General features: G+C 35.2%; 1 protein-coding gene across 1 annotated transcript; it reads right to left on the reverse strand.

The window, feature by feature from the left end:
* LOC149419341 (cilia- and flagella-associated protein 52) lies at positions 1–21,357 on the reverse strand. Its single transcript, XM_089637786.1, has 14 exons — positions 21,303–21,357; positions 20,964–21,226; positions 20,314–20,518; positions 16,876–17,011; positions 16,617–16,768; positions 16,382–16,527; positions 16,070–16,263; positions 15,788–15,936; positions 15,497–15,642; positions 12,771–12,922; positions 10,796–11,033; positions 3,094–3,237; positions 2,115–2,307; positions 1–234 (listed from the first exon to the last, which is right to left on the reverse strand). The coding sequence occupies exons 1-14, from the start codon at positions 21,355–21,357 to the stop codon at positions 89–91; spliced, it is 2,319 nt and encodes a 772-aa protein (XP_089493912.1). The 3' UTR covers positions 1–88.
* Positions 21,358–21,693: the final 336 nt, after the last annotated feature.

Genomic DNA, 21,693 nt, shown 5'->3' on the forward strand with positions numbered 1-21,693 from the left:
ACATATAGTGTCAATCAATTCAAATTAAATAAAGTTATAAATTGTAAAGAAAATTATCATAAAACAATGGATGTTGTGTTTTAATTTTTCATCCATCTCTGGCAGATGGTGGCTTGCTGGATGTGCAGGAAGCTTTGGACGAATGCGAGGAAGGCTTGTTCTGCAAGTTCTGTTTTAAATTACAACTTTTGGAGCAGGTGGTTGAAGATGATCGACTGGATAAATCACCATCGCCTGAAACAAACAATAAATAATATATTTTTTGGTAAACTAATGTTTAAGACAAGATTTTGAAGAGCCTGAAGGCTAATAATTATTGCTTATAAAAATAATTGAAACCCTTTGTGCTATGCATAAAAAAATCTTGTCTTAAACATTAGTTTACCAAAAAATAATAATTAATATTTGACAAGTTCAAGTATCTTCGCCAAAAAATGTAGACAATTTGTCTCAACGCCATCTAGTGAGAGAGTTAGCACTTACAATGCCTTTGTCATATAAAATAAAGTTGGTTGTTTTCAGGTGAAAAAATGTAATAAGCAGTAATTGTTGAATGAAACACTAGAATATATTGAATTATTTCGCGGATAAGAGATAAGCCGCCATAGCCCAGTGGTCAGAGCTGTCGACCGGAAATCGAAAGAACACGGGTTCAAGTCACGTTGGCGTCATGTATCTTTTATCAGGAGATTTTCAATGTGGATGAGTGTTTCAGGCTAATAATTATTGCTTATAAAAATAATAAATAATATTGTCTTAACTTAATCTACACGGCTATTGCATAATATGTACATACATCAGTGGCTATCCCCGTATGCAGATGTAGCATAATATGATCCACAAACTTTCACCCAAATATTTACATTGTGTAAAAGGTGCCACATGGTGGGATAGATTGCGCTGCAAAGGTTATCAGTACAGTGCAGAGCAGTAATTCCCAAACTGGACAATATGTATCACACTTCTGGGGGTGCCGGAGAGACCCAGGGGTGGTAATGGTCTCAGGGGCAACAGGGGGTCAGTGAAAGTTAATAGTAAGGGGGCAGCGAGGACAATAGAGCTGAAAAGGTCGGAAGACTCATACCTAAGACAGTTATTTAACTAAGGACGGGTTGTTTCACAGAATTTGAACAATATCAAATTTCTAAGTCAATATTCATATTCTGTGAAGGTTCTATCCAAGTTATTACCAAGCAACTGGCTAATAACGATATAATAATAGAACATGAATGGAACCTTCACAGAACTTGAAAATTAACTATGAAATTTGATGAATTGTTCAAATTCTGTTAAACAACCCGTCCTTAGTATTTAAAAAAAAACATTAAATAATCACCTTTAAATTTCAGTTCTAAGGTGTTATACTATGTAATTGTGTAGCATTGTCGTTATTTATAAAAAAAAGCAGTGGAGTTTTCCTAAAAAGGGGCGGACGAGAAATATCTTTGAAAAAGAGATTCAAAATTGTCAAAAATCAATTGTTTTTTTATACGTCTAGTTTGGTGACTGTGAGGACGGGTTGTTTCAGAAATTTTGAACAATTCCTCAAAATTCAAAGTTAATTTTCAAGTTCTGTGAAAGATTTTTCAAGTTTTTTTATTATTTCAGTTCTGTCAAGCAGCTAGCCTATAATGATATAGTAACAGAACTTGAATGGGACTTTCACAGAACCCGAAAATGAACATTGAAATTTGAAGAATTGTTCAAATTTTCCGTAACAACCCGTCCGTTAGACTCAAAGTATTGCGAAAAATCAATACATGCATAAACATCCACTCGAGAGATGGGGTATTTACAAAATAAATGCCTCAAGCGATGGCGATTTCCGAGCATTCGGATTTGGATTCGGCAGCGCTCGTTCAAAGAAATCATACCGCCGAATATTAATACAGAAACATATAAACTGCTTACTACGGTTTAAAGCCAATGCGTCTACCTATATTTCATCGTTTATCCCATTTTTGTAGCTTTTATAATTGAGCTGTTTGCGGAAATTTAAAAATAAATTCGAAAAAGTCGTCTACCTAAATTTAGGCAGCCATCGCTCAAGGCCTAGAGCGATGAGACCTAAATATAGCTATCGGTTAGTTGGGAAATTATTTATTTTATCATACCTTTCTTAGTATCAGGTTCGGCAGACTTCTCCCGGCAGGAGCAGGGGCTGGTGGTGATGACACTGCTTCGGGAGGTGTTCATGGTGGAAATGTTCTCCACCTTGTTGGGCCCAAATACATACGGCTCCTTCTTCTCCTTCTTTGAAGCCTGCGATACTTCTGTTCTATCCGTTGTGGGAGCTTCCAAATACATCTAATGTCACATGGAAAATAAAACAATCTTTTAAATGTATACCTCTGATGCTACCTTGTAACCTCTTCCTAAAACTTATAAGCGACAACAGAAAGAGATTCTACAATGAGGATCTTATTGGCGGGACAGTAGCATTATAATAATATATTATGCTGTATATACAAATACAGTTTTAGTGCACTTGTTGTACGGTATGATTGCATGACTAGGTGCTAGATGCTAAGTGACACAGGCAGGATACCCTAGAAATGGAGTCAAGAACTGAAGTATTATTTATCGTTATGCTTTCCATGACCAGAAGATAACCTTTACGCGGTGACAGTTATTTAAGATAGGCAATTTTAACTAACAACTACAACTGTGTGTACATATAATACAAATTAAATTAAACTGACAAGAGCGGAACACAAATTCACAGTTCGAGGGCTTAAAGTCAAATAACATTATCTACAAAAAACACACAAACTATTCAGTCAAACCATGTTATGTAAGTAAAAGTAACAAGTCGGCCCCTTAGGGTCAAAAAAAACGTATCTCATTTTTCTCCACTTTACAGGAGAGCAAGAAAACATAGTTCTCAATTAATCAGTGTTGTATACTTTTAAACAAACGAAACATATTAATAATTTCTTCTCATTTAGTTAAAGGATGGTATTTTGTGCTTCTGAACCATCTTATAAATATAAAATAGTAATTCATTTTACCATCCGTAACTCAAAATCGATAAAAATTGAGTTACGTTTTTTTGACTCTAAGGGGCCGAAGTATAACTCTATGAATACTAACATCAGGGATTTTCCATATGCACACACCCCCCGAGGCGCTCGAGCTGACCAGGTGTTTCCCGTTTGGAGCGAAACAGACGGCCGTGACAACCCCAGAGTGCCCCGTCCCCATGTAGTTGTATATTCCTTCCTGATATTGCCACAGCTAAAAATAAAAATGAACTAAAGCATCAAGATTATTATTATTATGGATAAGGAGACGATCTGGAAAGCTCTTGTAACCTTTCATAGATATTGTGCTTTATTATGTAGTATGTTTCATCTTATTCCTTTGTGTGCCAGGGTTGATAATTTATTAATTGTTTTAAGAAATAAACAGCCGTACATTAAAGAACAAATAATAATTATTCACATGTTATCTGATAGTATTATTGTCCTAGCGTCTGGACGATGTAGGCCCTCTGATTGGTCAAATTAAAATTGTCTGTTTCGTGTAAATTCAGCTAACTTGAAAATTAAGACACGATTTCATACTAAAATAGGATCGCCTCATAATAATACGAGATTTCTTCAAAAGCATCGTTTCTGCTCATATAATTTTTGGATAATATCGAAGAAAATATGTTTTAGAAAGTTCATAATCCATTGGATTAATTTTCACATTACAGTGAAAATTATCCACAGTTACGTGATTATGTTTGACGTTTATAAAAAAATCACGCGTTCTTTCAATATGGCCGATACGCACGACTATAGATGGCCGACAGAGTGCACCTCTGGTGGTATAAAAACGAACCAAATGCCTGGCGCTAATATTTAAATATGCAGCTCACAATACTTGACTACTTGACCATTAACAAGCGTTTAATAATAAGATTTCTTCTGGAAGCTTATCACTTTGTAATGGCATTTTTCATTATTATTTATATATTTTTTTGCTTATTAATTATATCTGATTTTATATTTACAATTTTTCTAATTTCTAAAATTTCAAAATTATTTATTTGCGAATATCCTGAGTGAAGTATTTAAAGACCTGAATTTTTGATTTTGAAAGTGTGATCATTATTCAAAAGATGATTTGCAAGCTCAGATTCACTATTTCCATTTAGAGCGCTGAGATGTTGTTTAGTTCTGACTTCAAACACAAAAAAATGTACGAGCTATTAGCTAAGTTCACAACCAGTTATTTTACAGGCTCCTGCCTAGCACCTAGCGGTCAGAAGTAAAACTAGGGCCTATAGATAAAACAGGTGTTTTAATTACCAATTGACTTTTCTTTGACAGTGTTTTGTTTTGATAATTAGCTTGTCAGTGTGTGTTATTTGATTAGGTTATAAAAAGCCTCGCCGAGTGGATTTTTAACTTCTTCTCTCCTAAAAATAGTAACAAGCAGTCATTATGGTCAATTGACCACTTGTAAAAGTGTTTTGCCCGGGTCGGGAATAATTTTTATCTCGTAACATTAAATAAATTAAAAAATGCAGTTTGTGCAGTAAAAACGAAAACCATGCGTCTGTTATTTTGAAGACTTCATCAAGCTCCAAACTATTCTCAACAGTTTCTATTGGTTCTATCTTTGTAAAAGAAATTACAACCATCCCAATTGAGTTTTTAAACTCCTGATTTTTTTGTTTGATTTTTGGTATCTTTATTATTAAGAATATGTTTCTTCATTGTTATTAGTGTAAAACGCCAGTTGAATAGTACCAGGATTGTGTTTATATATAATTTTAGAAGTATCGTTATCCACAAACAGAATTCTATGCCATTGTTTATTTCTATCTTTAGAAATACCGTTAAAGAGAATATTTTTAATTTTTTTATTTAGTATTTCAATTATCAATTTATTAGAATAACCGTTATTAAATACTATTTGTCTTATGAATACATTGTTTTATGGTTATATGCTATTTGTTTTTTTCAGGTCTTAAAATACTTTTAAAAAATAGGAAACATGTTAATATAAAAGCAGATATAATTAACAAGAATTTTTTTATAAACTCTCTTTTAAATATTTTCCCACTTAACTGGTCTTTCCCGTCTAACGATATTGTAATTCCTAATTCTTATAAACCCAGCCTACTCTTACCCCTCCCCCCTCCTTCCACTTCTTCTTTCCAATTGCAATCTATATTTAATTTTTGACTTCGGTTTATACACAATAAAATGTAAACATTATATTTATTTATTTATTGGACAATTTGCATAGCGCCGCTTTTGTGAGATATCACCTCAGGGGCGCTATGTTGTAATGATCTACCTTTATACACGGTGTCCGGAAACTCGTAGTACAAGCGGGAAACTGGAGAATCTACACCACATGGGGAACCCAAAAAAACATAAAGTTTTTTGATTTGAGCATTTTCAAAAAAAAAAAAAAAAAACCAAAAAAAAATATTTTTCGGCTATTTTAGGGTTAAAGTTTTTTCTGGTGTTTAGGGTTGAATAACAGATGTTTTAACCCTGCAGAGCAGAAATATTTTATGATTACACCGGGTTAAATGAAGGGTGATTTCAAAATAATGCTTCAAATCCGAGTTTCTTCATTTGTTTTACTTTCAAATAGTTTTAATTAGTTGGGTACTTTGATCTTCAGTAATAATTTATAAGAATTTGATTAAAAAAAAAAAAAAAAAAATCAACTTCAAACTCGATTTACTTGATAACGAAAGCTAAAATTAAAAAAAAATATACTACTAAATCGACTCCAAATGTGATGTAGATTCACCAGTTTCCCGCTTGTACTACGAGTTTCCGGACACCCTGTATATAGATTTTTAATCTCCTGATGAAGGTGTATATATAATCTAACTTTAAACTTTATTAGATACAGTAATAGTTGTAGGTAAAGAATTACCACCAGTTGGAGTAAAATTAACGCCTTTTAATTAAACCGACTGCTAATCTCATCGCACAATTACCCTCATTTTATTCATAAACACGGGTACAATTAATCACTATGCAATAATCTATTATTTCAGTCAACTTTGTTATAACTATCTTTAATTGTTGTGACAAACTATACGATATTGATTCAACTTATAGACACTGACGGTTGTAACACATATTTAAGCACTGCAAGGCTCCTATGCGAGCAAATTATATTAGGTACGATAACAGTTAATATCAGTTGTAGACATGTAGTCAATAATAGTGTTTCATTTGAAATAATCCATCACAAATACGTAAAATTTAATTTATTCAAACAACTGTCATTCTTATTATGCGTAAATTTTGCATGTTATTATTCATTAACTCCTTCCTGTTCGGTGTTTTAACAATATATACTCACCCTCTCTCTGTGAATGACCTAATATCTATCTATTAAATGTAACTGTTGTTAATATCACTTAAAATGGGCGAAGCCCAACTAAGTGCCGCCCGCAGGGCCTAGCAGAAAAAAACCCGCGGAGCGGGTTTTTAACTGCTAGTTATTATTATTACGTAATGAGCAGGCAGCATTCTGCTGATGCGCTCATATCTGATTTCACAACAAGTTTGACAGTAATTGAGTTGTTTTAAGTTTGAACTAAGTCCTTTCTTCTCTCCAAATGTGAATCCAATAGAGCTTTGAATTGATTTATATTTGTTGCATCGATGACATGTTGTGGGAGTTTGTTCCAAGCATCCACTACTCTATTTGCAAGGTAGTGTTTTCTAGGATTAGATGCAAAAGGCGTTTTGGTAATTTTTTTTTAGTGTCCACGGAGATTTATATTTTTATTAGTAGTCAAGATTTCTTGGATGCTAGGGCAACTGTAATGTCCAGATAAAATTTTGAAAGTCTCAATCAAGTCACCCCTTGTTCTAGAGCAATAAAGTTTCATTAGTTAAATTATTGATTTAGTATTTGTACCTACGCAATATATTTACAAATGAGAAAAAATAAAAATAAATAAACATTATTAGACAAGTTATGCGAAATATTATTATGCGAATAATTTATTATTATGCGAAACATAATTAGACAAGTAGATCTAAGAAAAATATATTTCGGACTGTGCAACCCCCTCTTAATGTATGGTTGCATTGGCTGGGGAGCATCAGGAAGATCAATTCTAGATCCGCTTATGAAGGCCCAGAAATCAATAATTAAAGTCATAATGCGCAAACCATATAGGTTCTCTAGCGATGAGCTCTTTAAACAATTTAATGTACTTGATGTTCGTCAAAACTATATAAAAAAGGTTATTATCCATGTACATAAAAATCTAGACAATATTAATAAAATTGACCATAAACACATCACAAGAAGCCACATCAGAAATGACCTTATGATCCCAACGAGCAATACGGCAAAGTACCAAAAGACACACACATACTTGGGACCTAAATTGTACAACAAAATCCCCCCTGAATTAAACATAAAAACTTGTAATATTTCATACATAGGCCCAATAATAACTAAATGGTTGATTGGACTGGGCAGAGGAGAATCTGAAAAAATGTTAAAAAACGTCACATAATAAATAGACATAGACTAATCACACACTATATAATATATCTTCCATTATTCTAATTATTGCTCATACACAATTGAAACATACACAACAGCTCAAGTTCGACTCTATCATAAGATTGTAACGATTAAACATCACAAATTAAAACATTAATGAGATATATTATAGACATAGACAAATCACACACTTACTTTCACATATTTTTTGGTTTCTTGAAACAGGCAATTTGCCTAGTTAGGAACCAATAATTTCGACTTGATAAGGTACAATAATCGATAATCACAAAATATTTTAATTATATCTTGTATCATATTGTACTGTGTGTAAATTTAAATGAATAAATAAATAAATAAAAAATAAATTATCATTCTGATGTTATAAACAAGTAAAGAAAAACAGTTTTCACATGATTATAATAATAATAATAACTAGCTTTTCGCCCGTTGCAGGCAACTAATGGGTAAAAATTAATCGCGTGGTGTAGTATTTGAATGTAGATGAGGCGAGGGTGTGGGACTACAAATTTTTAAGTAACAAAAGATTGCCCCTTAAATAACGCCTGCTCGGGTCCCCTTTAGAGTTACATCCCAGTTTTCAAATAGTATGTGGGCTACGCTAGGTTTGTTTAGACTGGTTTGTGATTTAATTCTAAGACCTATTTTCCATGTTATTTTCTGTAACAAAAAATTGCCCCTTTAATAACGCCTGCTCGCGTCCCTTTAAGAGTTATATCCCAGTTTTCAAGTAGTTTGTGGGCTACGCTAGGTTTGTATAGACTGGTTTGTGATTTGATTCTAATACCTATTTTGAATGTTCTAACCTAACCTAACCTCAAAAATACGCAAAATTTATAAACTTTTAAAATTGTCATATGTATGTTTGCATGTGAATGAAGCAACGAATGTGTGACCACAAATGTATAAAAATATATTTGTGTTTAGAAAGAAATGAATATTTTGAGAAAAAAAAGTGCCAAGGAGCTTTCTGATCATTTTTTCACTGAGCCATTCGGATTTTGTAAGTCGAGACGCGTAATTTGATACCCATATCGTATGTACGGTTTTTCGTATGACCTCTACCCGGTACCTGCACCACCACTACCACTACCACTACCACTACCACTACCACTCTTACTCCTACTACTACTACTACTCCTACTCCTACTACCACTACCACTACTACTCCTACTCCTACTACTACACCTACTCCTAATCCTACTCCTACTTCTACTCCTACTACTACTCCTACTCCTACTCCTACTCCTACTAATACTCCTACTCCTACTCCTACTCCTGCTCCTATTCCTACTCCTACTCCTACTCCTACTACTACTACTACTCATACTCATACTCCTACTCCTACTCCTACTCCTACTCCTCCTACTACTTCTACTACTACTCCTACTCATACTCCTACTCCTATTCCTACTCCTCCTACTACTTCTACTACTACTCCAACTACTACTCCTACTCCAACTACTACTCCTACTCCTACTCCTACTCCTACTCCTACTCCTACTCCTACTCCTACTACTTGGTACAATTTATAAATTTGCGTGACGCTATTGATGTAGTTTTTCACTACGGGGCGACGGTATCCGTGTCAAATTATTTTTACCGAACTTTATTTTATTTCGTTCAAAAGCACTATCGATTTTTAAAAATATACTGCCAAGTAAGTACCTACACAGTTTTTATTGTTTCTTTGAATTCACAACATTTCCCTGCTTGTCTACGATCGGCTATTATCTCTGATTAACCAAAAGCCCGCCTGTTGGCATTTTTCGGTTCAAATTGCAAATGTCAAAACTTTAGCCGCTTATTGTAAGACATTTTGAACCGAGCGCCATCTGTAGGACGGCCGAAAAACGTTCCTAAACCTTCGGACGATGATTTTTTTCGATAATTTCACCTGCAGACTGCGTGTTTGCGACGGAATTTAATCATTAGGATGACCATGTAGATTTTATAAATAAATCGTACCACGTGGTTTCGTCTTGACCACGAAAGGGAAGGAAAACGTCGATTCCCAATCGAGAAGCTCCGACAATTATACGGCCGCAACTCGACTTTTCGCCAGAGTGGGGCCCTCCTGGCGGCGAGAAAGCGCAATGAAGCGCTTCAGTATGGCGCGCCTCGAGCGCTTCCAGTTTCTGCCGCCAGAGTTCCTCTAATTTTTGCCGGCATCTCCCGCCGTACGAATCCGTTCGAGCTTACTCAAAATTAGGCTGACTCCTGTTCACGTTTTGGCACGCTGAATTGAACTTGAATTCTTTTCCCACAGAGAGGCGTCTCGGTCTTTTTTTGCTTGAACCAGAAACAAATGAAAGGCAACTTTTTTCAAGCACGCCAAAACGAACCTAGTGTCCTATCGACTTCAGGGGTTAAGTGGTCGATTTTCGCCTAATTTTAAGCGACCAAATAAAACAAAGAAACTGAGTATTAATATATGTATAATTAATTTGTATGGCGCTGTTTTCGTGAGAAAATCACCCCAAGGGCGATATTCAAAACAATACAATGGTTAATAATGTAGTGGTTAATTGGCAATTTCTCCTGGTTCAATTATATGACTATGTATTTATATGAGTATTTTGTTTTTTTAAAGCGGAGACAGTTTACACGTAGTTCCCGTGAGCACTTAGGCCATAGGCCCATTGTGCTATCTCCCATTTTACCTCAATCCTTTAACAACAACCCAGTCCCTTTAATAAAATTCACCAGGGTTGTCATTGGGTATGTGGCTATGTCTTCTGGTATGTCTCCCCAGGTATGTGAGCCTAGTACCCTCCAGGGCAGGACATTGGCACCATAGGTGAATTGGAGTCTCTTCATCCTCTTCACATTTCCTGCATCTGTTGGTGTTTTCTACTCCCAATATCTGCATGTGTCCCCTGAGATGGCAGTGTCCCGTTAATAGTCCTACCAGTTCCCTCAGTGAGTTTCTGTCCATATCGAGTAGTTTTTTGGTTCGTCTAGGGTCTGGTTCTTTTATGAGTACTTTGGATTGTTTTATACCAGGTGCCCTCTCCCATTCTTTGCAGTGCTAGGATTTGACCCACCTATCAATATGTAATTTTGTGTGGCAAGCTGCTACTCCTACGGCCGGCTCGGATCCTACAAGTGGTGCTTTATTTATATGAGTAGGTTCTATTGTATTTTCTTCCACAATACTGAGGCTGAGGTGGTTTGAACTCCCTAACCCCCCCCCCCCCCCCCCCCCCCCCCCCCCCCCCTGGACAGAGTTGTGTGGCAGTCTATCCTCTCTGCCTACTCCAATGCTCCTATTTTAATATCGTACCTTAACTTTCTGATCATTCCCCCCCGTGGCGAAGAGATTCCCCTTTGCGTTGATGTGCACTGCATTGACGGCGTCCTTCCGGGAGGCCTCCACTTCGCGGGCCAGGTTGCCCGTGCCCGCCTCCCAGTACGCCACCATGCGGTCCGTCCCCCCCGTCAGGATCTGGCAGCCACTCGGGTGGTACGCCGCGCACATGAACACCGTGTTGGCAAACAGGATCTGACGGCGGCAAATGTTTCTGAAAAAATTTAATTATTGCAATGTATCTCAGTTCTGTGACAAAACAGAACAGTGACCCTATTAAAAAAGTGATATAAAGTCACGAAAAGTGATATTAACCTAACCTTATTTAAAGTTTAGAAATATATAAATACTTTAAGAACCTGCTAAGTCAACCATATGTCTTATCAGCAGGTGCATATAAATTATGGTTACATAATTTATGATTTTATACCATACACTCATCTTCATATCTACATATCTTTCATTCACAATATCAATGCATTTCCATCAGTAATCATTTTTTCATCATATAACCCTATTCATAGAGTTACAATATTCGGCAGTGAGTTAAATATCTTAGGTGTATTGTATTTCAACATTATCTGTCTGTACTTTATCTGTTTGTACTTTACCGTCTGTATTTCGGAACTATTAGACCATCGTTGTTTGTGAATCTAGTGTTATAAATATTTTCCAATTTCTCTTTTTGCTGCAGGTTAAATGTATGTTGAATTATACTTTTGTATTGATACACATGGAACAAACAATATTATGGTGTTTTGTTTTATTTTTGAATATGTAGTTAATATTTCAAATATTCAAAAGCACAACTTGTCAAAAGTGTTATTGAAAATAACGCCAGCTATCGGTGTGAAGTTTCTAAGTATATTTTGAGAATACCCTCAAAGCGAAGAATCACAGGCGAAATCAATGCAATTTCCACGCTAAATGAGTGTGAAGAAGTGGATGGTGCTTATTTACAAATGGTTGTTTTTCATAAATAAAAATTCAAAAACTGCTCTGCAAATTTTAAATTTATTAGGTAATTAAAACGAGGTTGAACCCATTATGGTGTTTTAATTTTAAGAATCAAAAATATTCCGAGACATGTTGCATATGGTTGCAATTATTTTGGTTGACGTATTGTCTTGGATAACTACCTAACCAACCATCACACCGTTACTGCACGGTTTTGCAGAGAGGAAAGATCACCACACAACTCTGTCTTTGTCATTGAGATATATACCTCAATGGTCTTGGCACACACTGCTGGCTTCATTCAAATTCATATACCGTCTCATACCTGTAATTTATCAGAGGACTACCTGCGATGTACGAGGGTACTGCGAGCGAGTGTTCCGAACTAGTCTGAACCAGTTTAAACCTCCTCTACCATTACTTCCACGGTATATATTATTTTTTCTTCGTTTATTCGCTTTACATGTTCACGCTTACATCAGCCTTGCATTCATTTCGGATTTTAACACGGTCATAGGTACATGGTTTTAACACATAAACGTTTCATTTCTACAGCATTAAGGGGGTGACAGATTATGCTATAAGTTCAAAGCGTTTTATGTATGGCAGGAGAGGGGGTCGCATAATTTTCAAATATACTTACCCTGGCTAGCAGATCATGGCGAGTATCATTGCCATGTCCACACTTATAGCACATCATCTTTTTAGGTGTGACAGTTCTGTATGAGATTGTATAGCAAGCAATATGGAGTTTTATAAAACGCTTTGAACTTATATAGCATAATCTGTCACTCCCTTTACACAGAATTGTCAAAAAAAATTATATTTTAATGGTTGCAAAAATATGTGTTTTAGGAATATCTAAAATATCGATATGTTAAATGTATTCAAGGAGATATTGCAGTTTTAAAGAGCGTGGTAGACTGTTGTTACATTATGGATATGGCAAAGTTAATTGACAGAGTGTGACGGTGAAACTTAAACAAACACTCACATGATGTCCCAAATGATGCAGGAGCCATCGGTCCCAGCACTCACCGCCTCCGTATTGGCACTGTTGATCTTTATAGCAGACACGGGGCACTTGTGCTCCTTAAGAACAGCTCTCAATGTCTGCCTTTTGGGTTCTATTGCCCACACCCGCACCTAAAATTAAATCTAAGCAGTTAGTATAAATAAAATTACAGTTATAATAATAGGTCACTTGCAATAGCGGCTCATTTACAGAGGTCTTTTGATTAATTACCTCCCAAAATATACTGCAATCACAGACATAGGAATTAATAGACGAGAAGATAACGGCGAGGGGTAAAATCAACTGTTGAAGAACGAAGGGGGTGAAGCTGACTGTGATTCGTCAATAAATCAATCTGACAGTAAATAGGCATCTCGCATTATAATATCACCATTTACTTCTTAAAAGTAAAATCTGCTTTTGAATGAATAGACATTTTTACATGCGAGCGCAAATTACTCGCCACGTTATTAACAAATTTGCGAAGTCCAAATTCGGCAAAAAAATTCGGTTCTATTTTCAGAGTCGAATATTTCGTTTAAGTATTTAGTTAAGACACTTTTATAAATGTTCATAATTTACTTCCCAGCAACCAACCAGCTTTGTGTTTCGCGTCCAGACGTATCTCGGTGTGATAGTATATTATGTTTCTACAACTGATCCATATTATACGATGTGAATATGCTTAAAATAAAGTAAAATAATGCTTATATATGGAATGTAATACGACAATTGGGTTTATTCTCTTTTTCACATCTATTTTTACAAGTTTTCATAGCAAAAGTCAACATTTTGCCGTGTTATTTCGTAAAATGAACCGATGATGCCTCGACCATAGTTCGCACAAGAATGATGACGTCACGTTTTCAAATTTCACTTGAGGCCATACGCGAGCACAGCCGGCTCCAATGGAACCGGTATGGGGAGTGGGGATAATACGCTTTTAATCACTTAGGGCAGGTCTACTAATATTCATATGTCTATGACTGCAATAGTATTAATATAAAAAAGGATTTAACAAACTACCCGATTATCAATTTATTTTTAATATTCGTACGGTTATAGCAAGTTCCAGTGCCATCTAGCGTCTAAATGAGAAGCTACTGTATGTACCTAGCGTGGGTCACATCAAGTTTTGTCCAAAAGCTATCTCCTTTCTTTCTCTTTGCTACACAGACAAAGGGGTTCACACTACCATGTCTGACGTATGCTTAGTATCATACAATTTTTTTTAAAGGGATTTTCGGACATGACCGCGGTGAGATAGAGATATCTATGACCTAAGATTATTAAGGTATTAGAGGGAGATGTGAAAAAATGTCAGTCGTAAGTTTTTTATGTTATGAATGATAGCCATCTTGAACTTGAATATTAGTTTGCGAAATTGTTTATCCATTGTTGACGTAATTTGCATGGAATTATTTTAAATGTCAAATTCTGTGGATATCATATCGAAAAAAATCGCAAAGAATTCATTGAATCATGACAGACGTATTCAAATAAAGTGACAATTAGTTTGTTACAAGAAAAAAACATAAACAGCTTAAAAATAAAAATTATCTATTTTTTCAGTGCATTTGCGGGTGCAATAAAATGAATGTATGGGTACTTTTGCTTTCATTCTTTACTTTTTAAGTCTACTGATAAACAATGGACTGAGTTTGGAGTGAATACAAATTAAAATTAAAACGTTTAATAAGAAAAGATCTTTAAAAAAAAAAACATTAATTTGTAAAAACATTAATTTGTAACATTAATGAGTAAATAAATAAACTTGAATTAACCAATATTGTACTACCGGCTTCAGAATAAGGTGGGTGCTGGCAAATTAATTAAATACATTGGCGTTTTTATAATATTCACTACGCATTAGCAATAAGTATGTATTAACATTTCAGATTGATTTTTTTTCGACTGACCTTCCACTTCTGGATCCCTGGAGCCGCCTCTGGACACTTGAATATGTTTTAAAATGACTTATAAATAATAACTGACTGAAAAATCGTGTGGATAAATAGATATTTCCAATAAGATTTCGGAAATGTTACTAAAAAAATTAGAAACCTATTTTTAATAATTAAATCCATTTTTTATCTCGTTACGTCACTACAAAAAATGTGCGGTTCACTATATTTTTTATTTATTTTACATAAAATTTGATGATGATTTTTTTTCAAACACAGCAACTCTGAAAGTTCCGTTGACTTTGATGTTTTGCATTTCTGATGAAACATCTTTTTAATATTTCAGTAGTATTTTTGCACAAAGAAACTATATGATGTCTTAAGTTATTTTAAGTAAGTCTGCGGTAGTTAATGAATCCATATATTAACAATAAAACACAACACTGAGTCCACTCTCCGTCAGAATTTTGATATCATCAGTCAAAATTGTGATATTATGACACAAAGTTTGTAAGTTTCTTTGGCTTCTGACCTAAACTAAAACTACTGAATCCGATCTCCATACCCCACTTATCGCGATAGAATGGTAGAATATATATGATAAGATATTAGTACACAATAGTGCCTCTAATTGAATAGCTCTATGCAAAATATCGCAATGGTTTCAAAAATATGACAAAAAATATATATCTTCTAAAAATATCTAAATATATCTAAGAATATCTTAGAATTTTCGAATGAATCGAAACAAAATTTTCAAAGTGATGAAAGTGCCTGTTGTTTTAGTAAGACAGGTCTTACCTGTCCTTCGCATCCTCCAGATATCATAATCTTCCCATCATCTGTCATAGCCAGGGCTGATGTTCCTTTGTTGTGGCAATTCAGGATGCAGTACATCAGACGGCCAGTTATAGGAGTGAAGGCCCGAATACACCCATCATTCCAACCTTTTAAAAATCGGAAAATAAAAATCAATGAAAGTATATTTGTGTGCCTTATCATGAATCGCACCCACAATTTTTTCTCGAAACTTCAAATTCACTTGAGTAAATTATTACAACATGTACTACAACTGAGATGTTTGATATTTACCCGATGCAATAGATTTCCCGTCACCGGAGAACAAAACGCTGGAGCATATAAAGTTGGGGACTTGAATGCGTAAGAGTTCCAAGCGAGAATGCAGGGCCCATACTCGTATGTCTCCACTCCCAGCTGTTGCGAAAACATCAGACATTCCTCTGCAAACAACATAAAATAATATAAATGTTCTCCATTCATATTAAACATGAAGGTAGATTCTTGAAAAACATTTCCTCACTCACATACAAGTCTTATGAATAAATTGCATATTGAAAATAAACAAAATCTTACAGAGGAAATGCTATATCATTAACAGCCGAGTGATGACAAGTCAGTAACAGCTTCACATCAAATGCCATGTTGAGAGAATACACCTCACATCTGTGGGTTCCTATGAGGAGATGCGGTACTTTGGTGTCTTTTGGGCCAGGGAAATCCATGAATTGAATCGATGTAATTGAAGAATTAAACTTGTATGTTTTCAACTGCAAAAGAAATAACCCATGATCAATATTAATTAAAACCTCATTGACAGATTTATCATCTCTCTTTAATTTCATTACATAAATTTTCATTACACAATTACATAAATAATTTTCTTACAACCCTGAAATTGGGAGACACCGGTGTGCAAAGTCTTCCCTTTGGCACAGCAGTTTTCCAGACCACTTCCTCGATGATGTCAACTGTTCCATCCCCTGCACCTACCACTATGGTACCATTTTGCATGAGAATAATACAACGGACACCTGAAAAAAGCATTTCACTAATGTTGGTCAACATGCATGTTTTAAATAAATTTATAAAATGTAATGTATTTAAAAACGGTTTGTTTTACCGGAGCTGTAACAATCAATTTCTGGCCTCAACGCTCCTTTCTTCCAAGTTCCACATTTGGCACTGCATGTGATCATGGCTGGCGGAGTACCTGGATGATCACTTTCTGAGTTTGCATCATAGCCGAGAGTTATTTTAATAATGTCTCCTGACCTAAAAATGAGAGAATGTCAAAACGATATTTTAAAGATTTTTTCAGTTTAGATGATTATTCAGTTAATTTTACAAAAAGTGAATGTTGTTAATATGTAAATACTTACGAAGTCCCGCAATAAGCGATTGTATCGTCAGCGCTGACCGTCATGCAGTTGATATATCTTTTCAGTTTTGCTAACGTTATATCCAAAAACGAAATAGCCTTTTTGACTGAATCGAATGCCCACAATCGAAGAGTTCCTGCAAAAGAAACTAAAGGGTTTAAAACTGATAAATCAGACAAAACTGGAGAAGACTAGATGTATAATAGAACGAAGGCGATTGTAATGGTCTTCAGAAACTCATTTTTTTAACATTACAATATTTGGGGATCTGGTGAGGAAGCACGAAATGAAAGATGATGTGAAGGTCACAGTGTTTTATTTGAGTCAGGTTTCCATATGTGAGATGACTTGAGGACTGATGATGAAGACTCCGGATGCAGGCGGTGAAGTGCTGGTCAAGCGCGGGTCAGTGAGTCGACGCCGCAGCTGGTGACCGGACTCGTTGACTGTCAGGAACTGGTGAAGAGCGTGGGTCTTCCGGGTGCTCTAGTGCTGAACAGGGTAGCCGAAAGGCGCGGTGGATCTGGTCGGCGGTTGTGCGGTAGATGGCATAGACCGGCGAGGATGCCTCGTGGTCTAGATGCGTGGATCTAGCGCTGGTCAGATGTGCTGGAACCAGGACGCTGTGATCGGGGCCAGTGCGCTGTGTTGATCCCGATGGAGTCCATGATCGAACCGTACAAAGCCAGGTTTTATCGCCCCGCGCGCCGCGGAGGAGCGCGTGTTGTCACTCGCGAAGTCTTGTAAATTGTTGAACGACTAATGGCTGACTGACTGTCGAGTTTCTTCACGCCGTCGCTTTTATAAGGTGAAAAAGCTTCTCGAACATTTTGGTTGCTATGTAGATATTGCCAAACTAAAATTAAAAAATGAAAGAACATCCAAGAAGCTTGTTTGGAAAAAGCATAAACTTCTAGAATGCCGTTCGAATCAAGTAGTGGAGTACCACTAAAAAAATATTATTTTTATTTATTAAGTTAAGAATATGAAAACCAGCAGCTTGTATTAACTTCAAGTTTAGTGCAACATTTTTACAAGATATGTATACCAATAATTCATTTACTCTCAAAAATACAAAGTATATTATATGGCATGTGTGTAATCTTTAAACTAAATAAAAAGAAGAATCCATTGAAAGAAAGCATTTAATTTATTTATTGTTATTAAGTTTAATTTGTAGAACTCCATTTTATTTTTTTATTTTTTATATATTCAATAATATTGTTATTGGGTTTATAAAAACAGTTTATTTTTAAACAAGTTCTGCTGTGTAATTATTATTACGCGTGACAGCTGTTTCGCCCTCTGAAGGCATTATCAAACTGTGGGTAGCCCACTTACAGACGATACATTTATATTATTTCTAGGTAGGTATTTTAATTTCATTTACTGATTTCTTAATTGATTTCTAAGTAAAATATTAAAAATTATTAATGGTTATCACCCCAGCAAAGTTTCCCCAATTAGTGTAATGTTTAAATTTGACTGAATGTCTTTATGTTAGTTATTCCCAAACGATGACTCATAGGGTTATTTTAATAGCATAATTAAGTACTTCATAGTGCACTCATATTTGCATTAGGTTTGAAGATATCTAGTAGGGGTGAACGAATTATATTTGTTTGTTCATTAATTAGAATAGCTTTCGGATTATTAGAGTTTTTGTTAATTTCTAACTGCTCTAAAAGATTCAGTTTACGGCCTTTATTTTGTACGTGTAACGGAGTTGGTTTATTATTATCATTAAGTGAGTGATTTTCATCTAGGAGATGTTTGGCAAATTGAGATTGCATTTTATTATTATTTTTAAAAGATCTTATATGTTCTTTAAACCTAGTGTTAAAGGACCGGCCCGTTTGTCCAACATAAACAGCGTTGCATTCGTCACACTGGAGTTTATAAATGCCACTATTTTGTAATTTGAGTACCTTACTTTTTGAGTTTTTGAGAGATGATCCTAAGTTGTTATTTGTGCGGAAGGCAATATCTAAGCCACACTTTTTGAGGACTTTGGACATTATTTTTAGACAAGAAAGCATACGAGAAGGAAAAAAATACAATCCTAACTATTGCTAAAAATAATGGCTTCAAGGGTAGAGACATTGAAAAAATAATTAATAATAACAAACACAAAAATAACCTTAAATTAATTTACCCAGCGACTAATAATAAGACGAATAATAAATTCGGGTGTTTAGAATTCATCGGACAGACATCTAATAAAATTGCCAAAGTCCTCAAAAAGTGTGGCTTAGATATTGCCTTCCGCACAAATAACAACTTAGGATCATCTCTCAAAAACTCAAAAAGTAAGGTACTCAAATTACAAAATAGTGGCATTTATAAACTCCAGTGTGACGAATGCAACGCTGTTTATGTTGGACAAACGGGCCGGTCCTTTAACACTAGGTTTAAAGAACATATAAGATCTTTTAAAAATAATAATAAAATGCAATCTCAATTTGCCAAACATCTCCTAGATGAAAATCACTTACTTAATGATAATAATAAACCAACTCCGTTACACGTACAAAATAAAGGCCGTAAACTGAATCTTTTAGAGCAGTTAGAAATTAACAAAAACTCTAATAATCCGAAAGCTATTCTAATTAATGAACAAACAAATATAATTCGTTCACCCCTACTAGATATCTTCAAACCTAATGCAAATATGAGTGCACTATGAAGTACTTAATTATGCTATTAAAATAACCCTATGAGTCATCGTTTGGGAATAACTAACATAAAGACATTCAGTCAAATTTAAACATTACACTAATTGGGGAAACTTTGCTGGGGTGATAACCATTAATAATTTTTAATATTTTACTTAGAAATCAATTAAGAAATCAGTAAATGAAATTAAAATACCTACCTAGAAATAATATAAATGTATCGTCTGTAAGTGGGCTACCCACAGTTAGATAATGCCTTCAGAGGGCGAAACAGCTGTCACGCGTAATAATAATTACACAGCAGAACTTGTTTAAAAATAAACTGTTTTTATAAACCCAATAACAATATTATTGAAAATATAAAAAATAAAAAAAAGGTTTAATTTTTGGCTCACCATAATTATAATATAAACACATAAATTTGTTTTCAATAATTATTGCTCTACCGGTTTCGGAAGCTATCTTCGTTCATCAGGACAATTTTAATATTCTCCTGATGAAGGAAATTATTTATCAAAAGGAAAAACGAATGGCAACAAATTAAGTTATTTGCCAACCATTTATCAAAACCTCCACTCCTAATCGATGTTCCTGAAATAGGATGCTGTTACCTATTTACAGTTCAATGTGCTAATGCTGTGTGATGTAATATGACTGATACGTCTCAAATAGCACCTGAGTAGCGCGTGATGCATGATAGATAACTCTTGCCAGGAAAATGGGAAGAAAAATGTGGACTCCAGATTAGCAATTAAAGATTTACCATCTCCTCCAGTGAGAAAGCAGTTAGGCCTCTTGTTCATTGCGGCTATAGTGACGGCATCCCCGGAGGTGACCTTGGCGGCGGTCACGGTGCACATGGCTTGGTTGAGGTTGGTGTCCCACACTACGATCTGGCCGCAGTCCCGGCCTCCGATGGATATCATTAGGGACTCATCGCAGGAGAAAACCAGAGCTTCTACCCGCACCTGTTTCGTAATAAAATGGTTTGTTTTGTAATAGCTGTTTCACATGTTTTTGTGTAATTTTTTAATTGTTATTAATAAACAACTCACCAAGTAATGTGTGAGTTTAAAAAGCTTCTCATGTAAAATTGGGAATTGTATTTTTACCCATTCTACATATCACCTACTACATATGTGTTTTTGAATATTGGGCTCATGAATTATGTTAATAAACTATGTATGTGTATCCCGCCACGCATTGATGTGGCTTAGTCTGTCTGTGCAGATAGAAAAACAATAGCGCGTATTGCTTTTACGTCCACGGATGGCGCTGTTTTATTAAAAAGCATGTTTTTACCTGCGTATTCGAATGCAACAGTGTGTCAAAATTTCAGAGCAATCATTAAGCAGCAATGAATAAACAAACATTAACGTTTTTATTTACATAGTGATTGAAATAATTAAAAACCTTGTGCAGTTCATGTTTAGCCTTCATAGTTCTATTACTAAAGTTCCAGAGGATGACAGGCCCCTTGAATCCGATGTGATTTATCTGTCCGGAGCCGATATAGGTGCCTTTGGGCGAAATGGCCAACGCAGACACAATGTTGGAATGTCCATGAAGAAATGTTATCTTCTTGGTGTACCAGTTCAGGATGCAGACCTTATTCCCCATTGCATATATCACGTAATTCTGATCAGGGTGGGTTTTGAGACCGTTGAGTGTCGTGCCTATCAAATAAATTCAGTTTCAATACAAAATTAAACCTTTTACTATTTGATTTAAGTAAATAATTTTATGTTTTACCATCATATCCAATAACACCGAATATTTCCAGATCCTTGACAGATTCTAATGCCATTATTGGTGAAGTAAAATGAGTTGCCCTCTCAAAATAAATATATTTTTATAAATGTTAGCAATGTTAGGTTGCTATGGATGTAAACAATCTCAAGTATGTGTGCGTCTCCATAGCAACTGTAAAAACATGTCGGTACTAGGTAATAGTCAGTATTTGGTAGTAGGTACCTATACACGGTGTCCGGAAACCCGTAGTTCAAGTGGTAAACTGGTGAATATAATAAAATTATTTTGAGTCAATTTTGTGGTATAATTTTAATTGATTTGAGCTTTCTTTTTCGGGTAAATCGAGTCCAAAGTAGCAATTTAAAAAAATTACTTGCTAGGGGATTGATAT

This window comes from Hesperophylax consimilis, chromosome 12, assembly GCF_061612785.1.
Source record: "Hesperophylax consimilis isolate HC1 chromosome 12, BYU_Hcon_1.0, whole genome shotgun sequence".
Classification (NCBI taxonomy): Eukaryota; Metazoa; Arthropoda; class Insecta; order Trichoptera; family Limnephilidae; genus Hesperophylax; species Hesperophylax consimilis.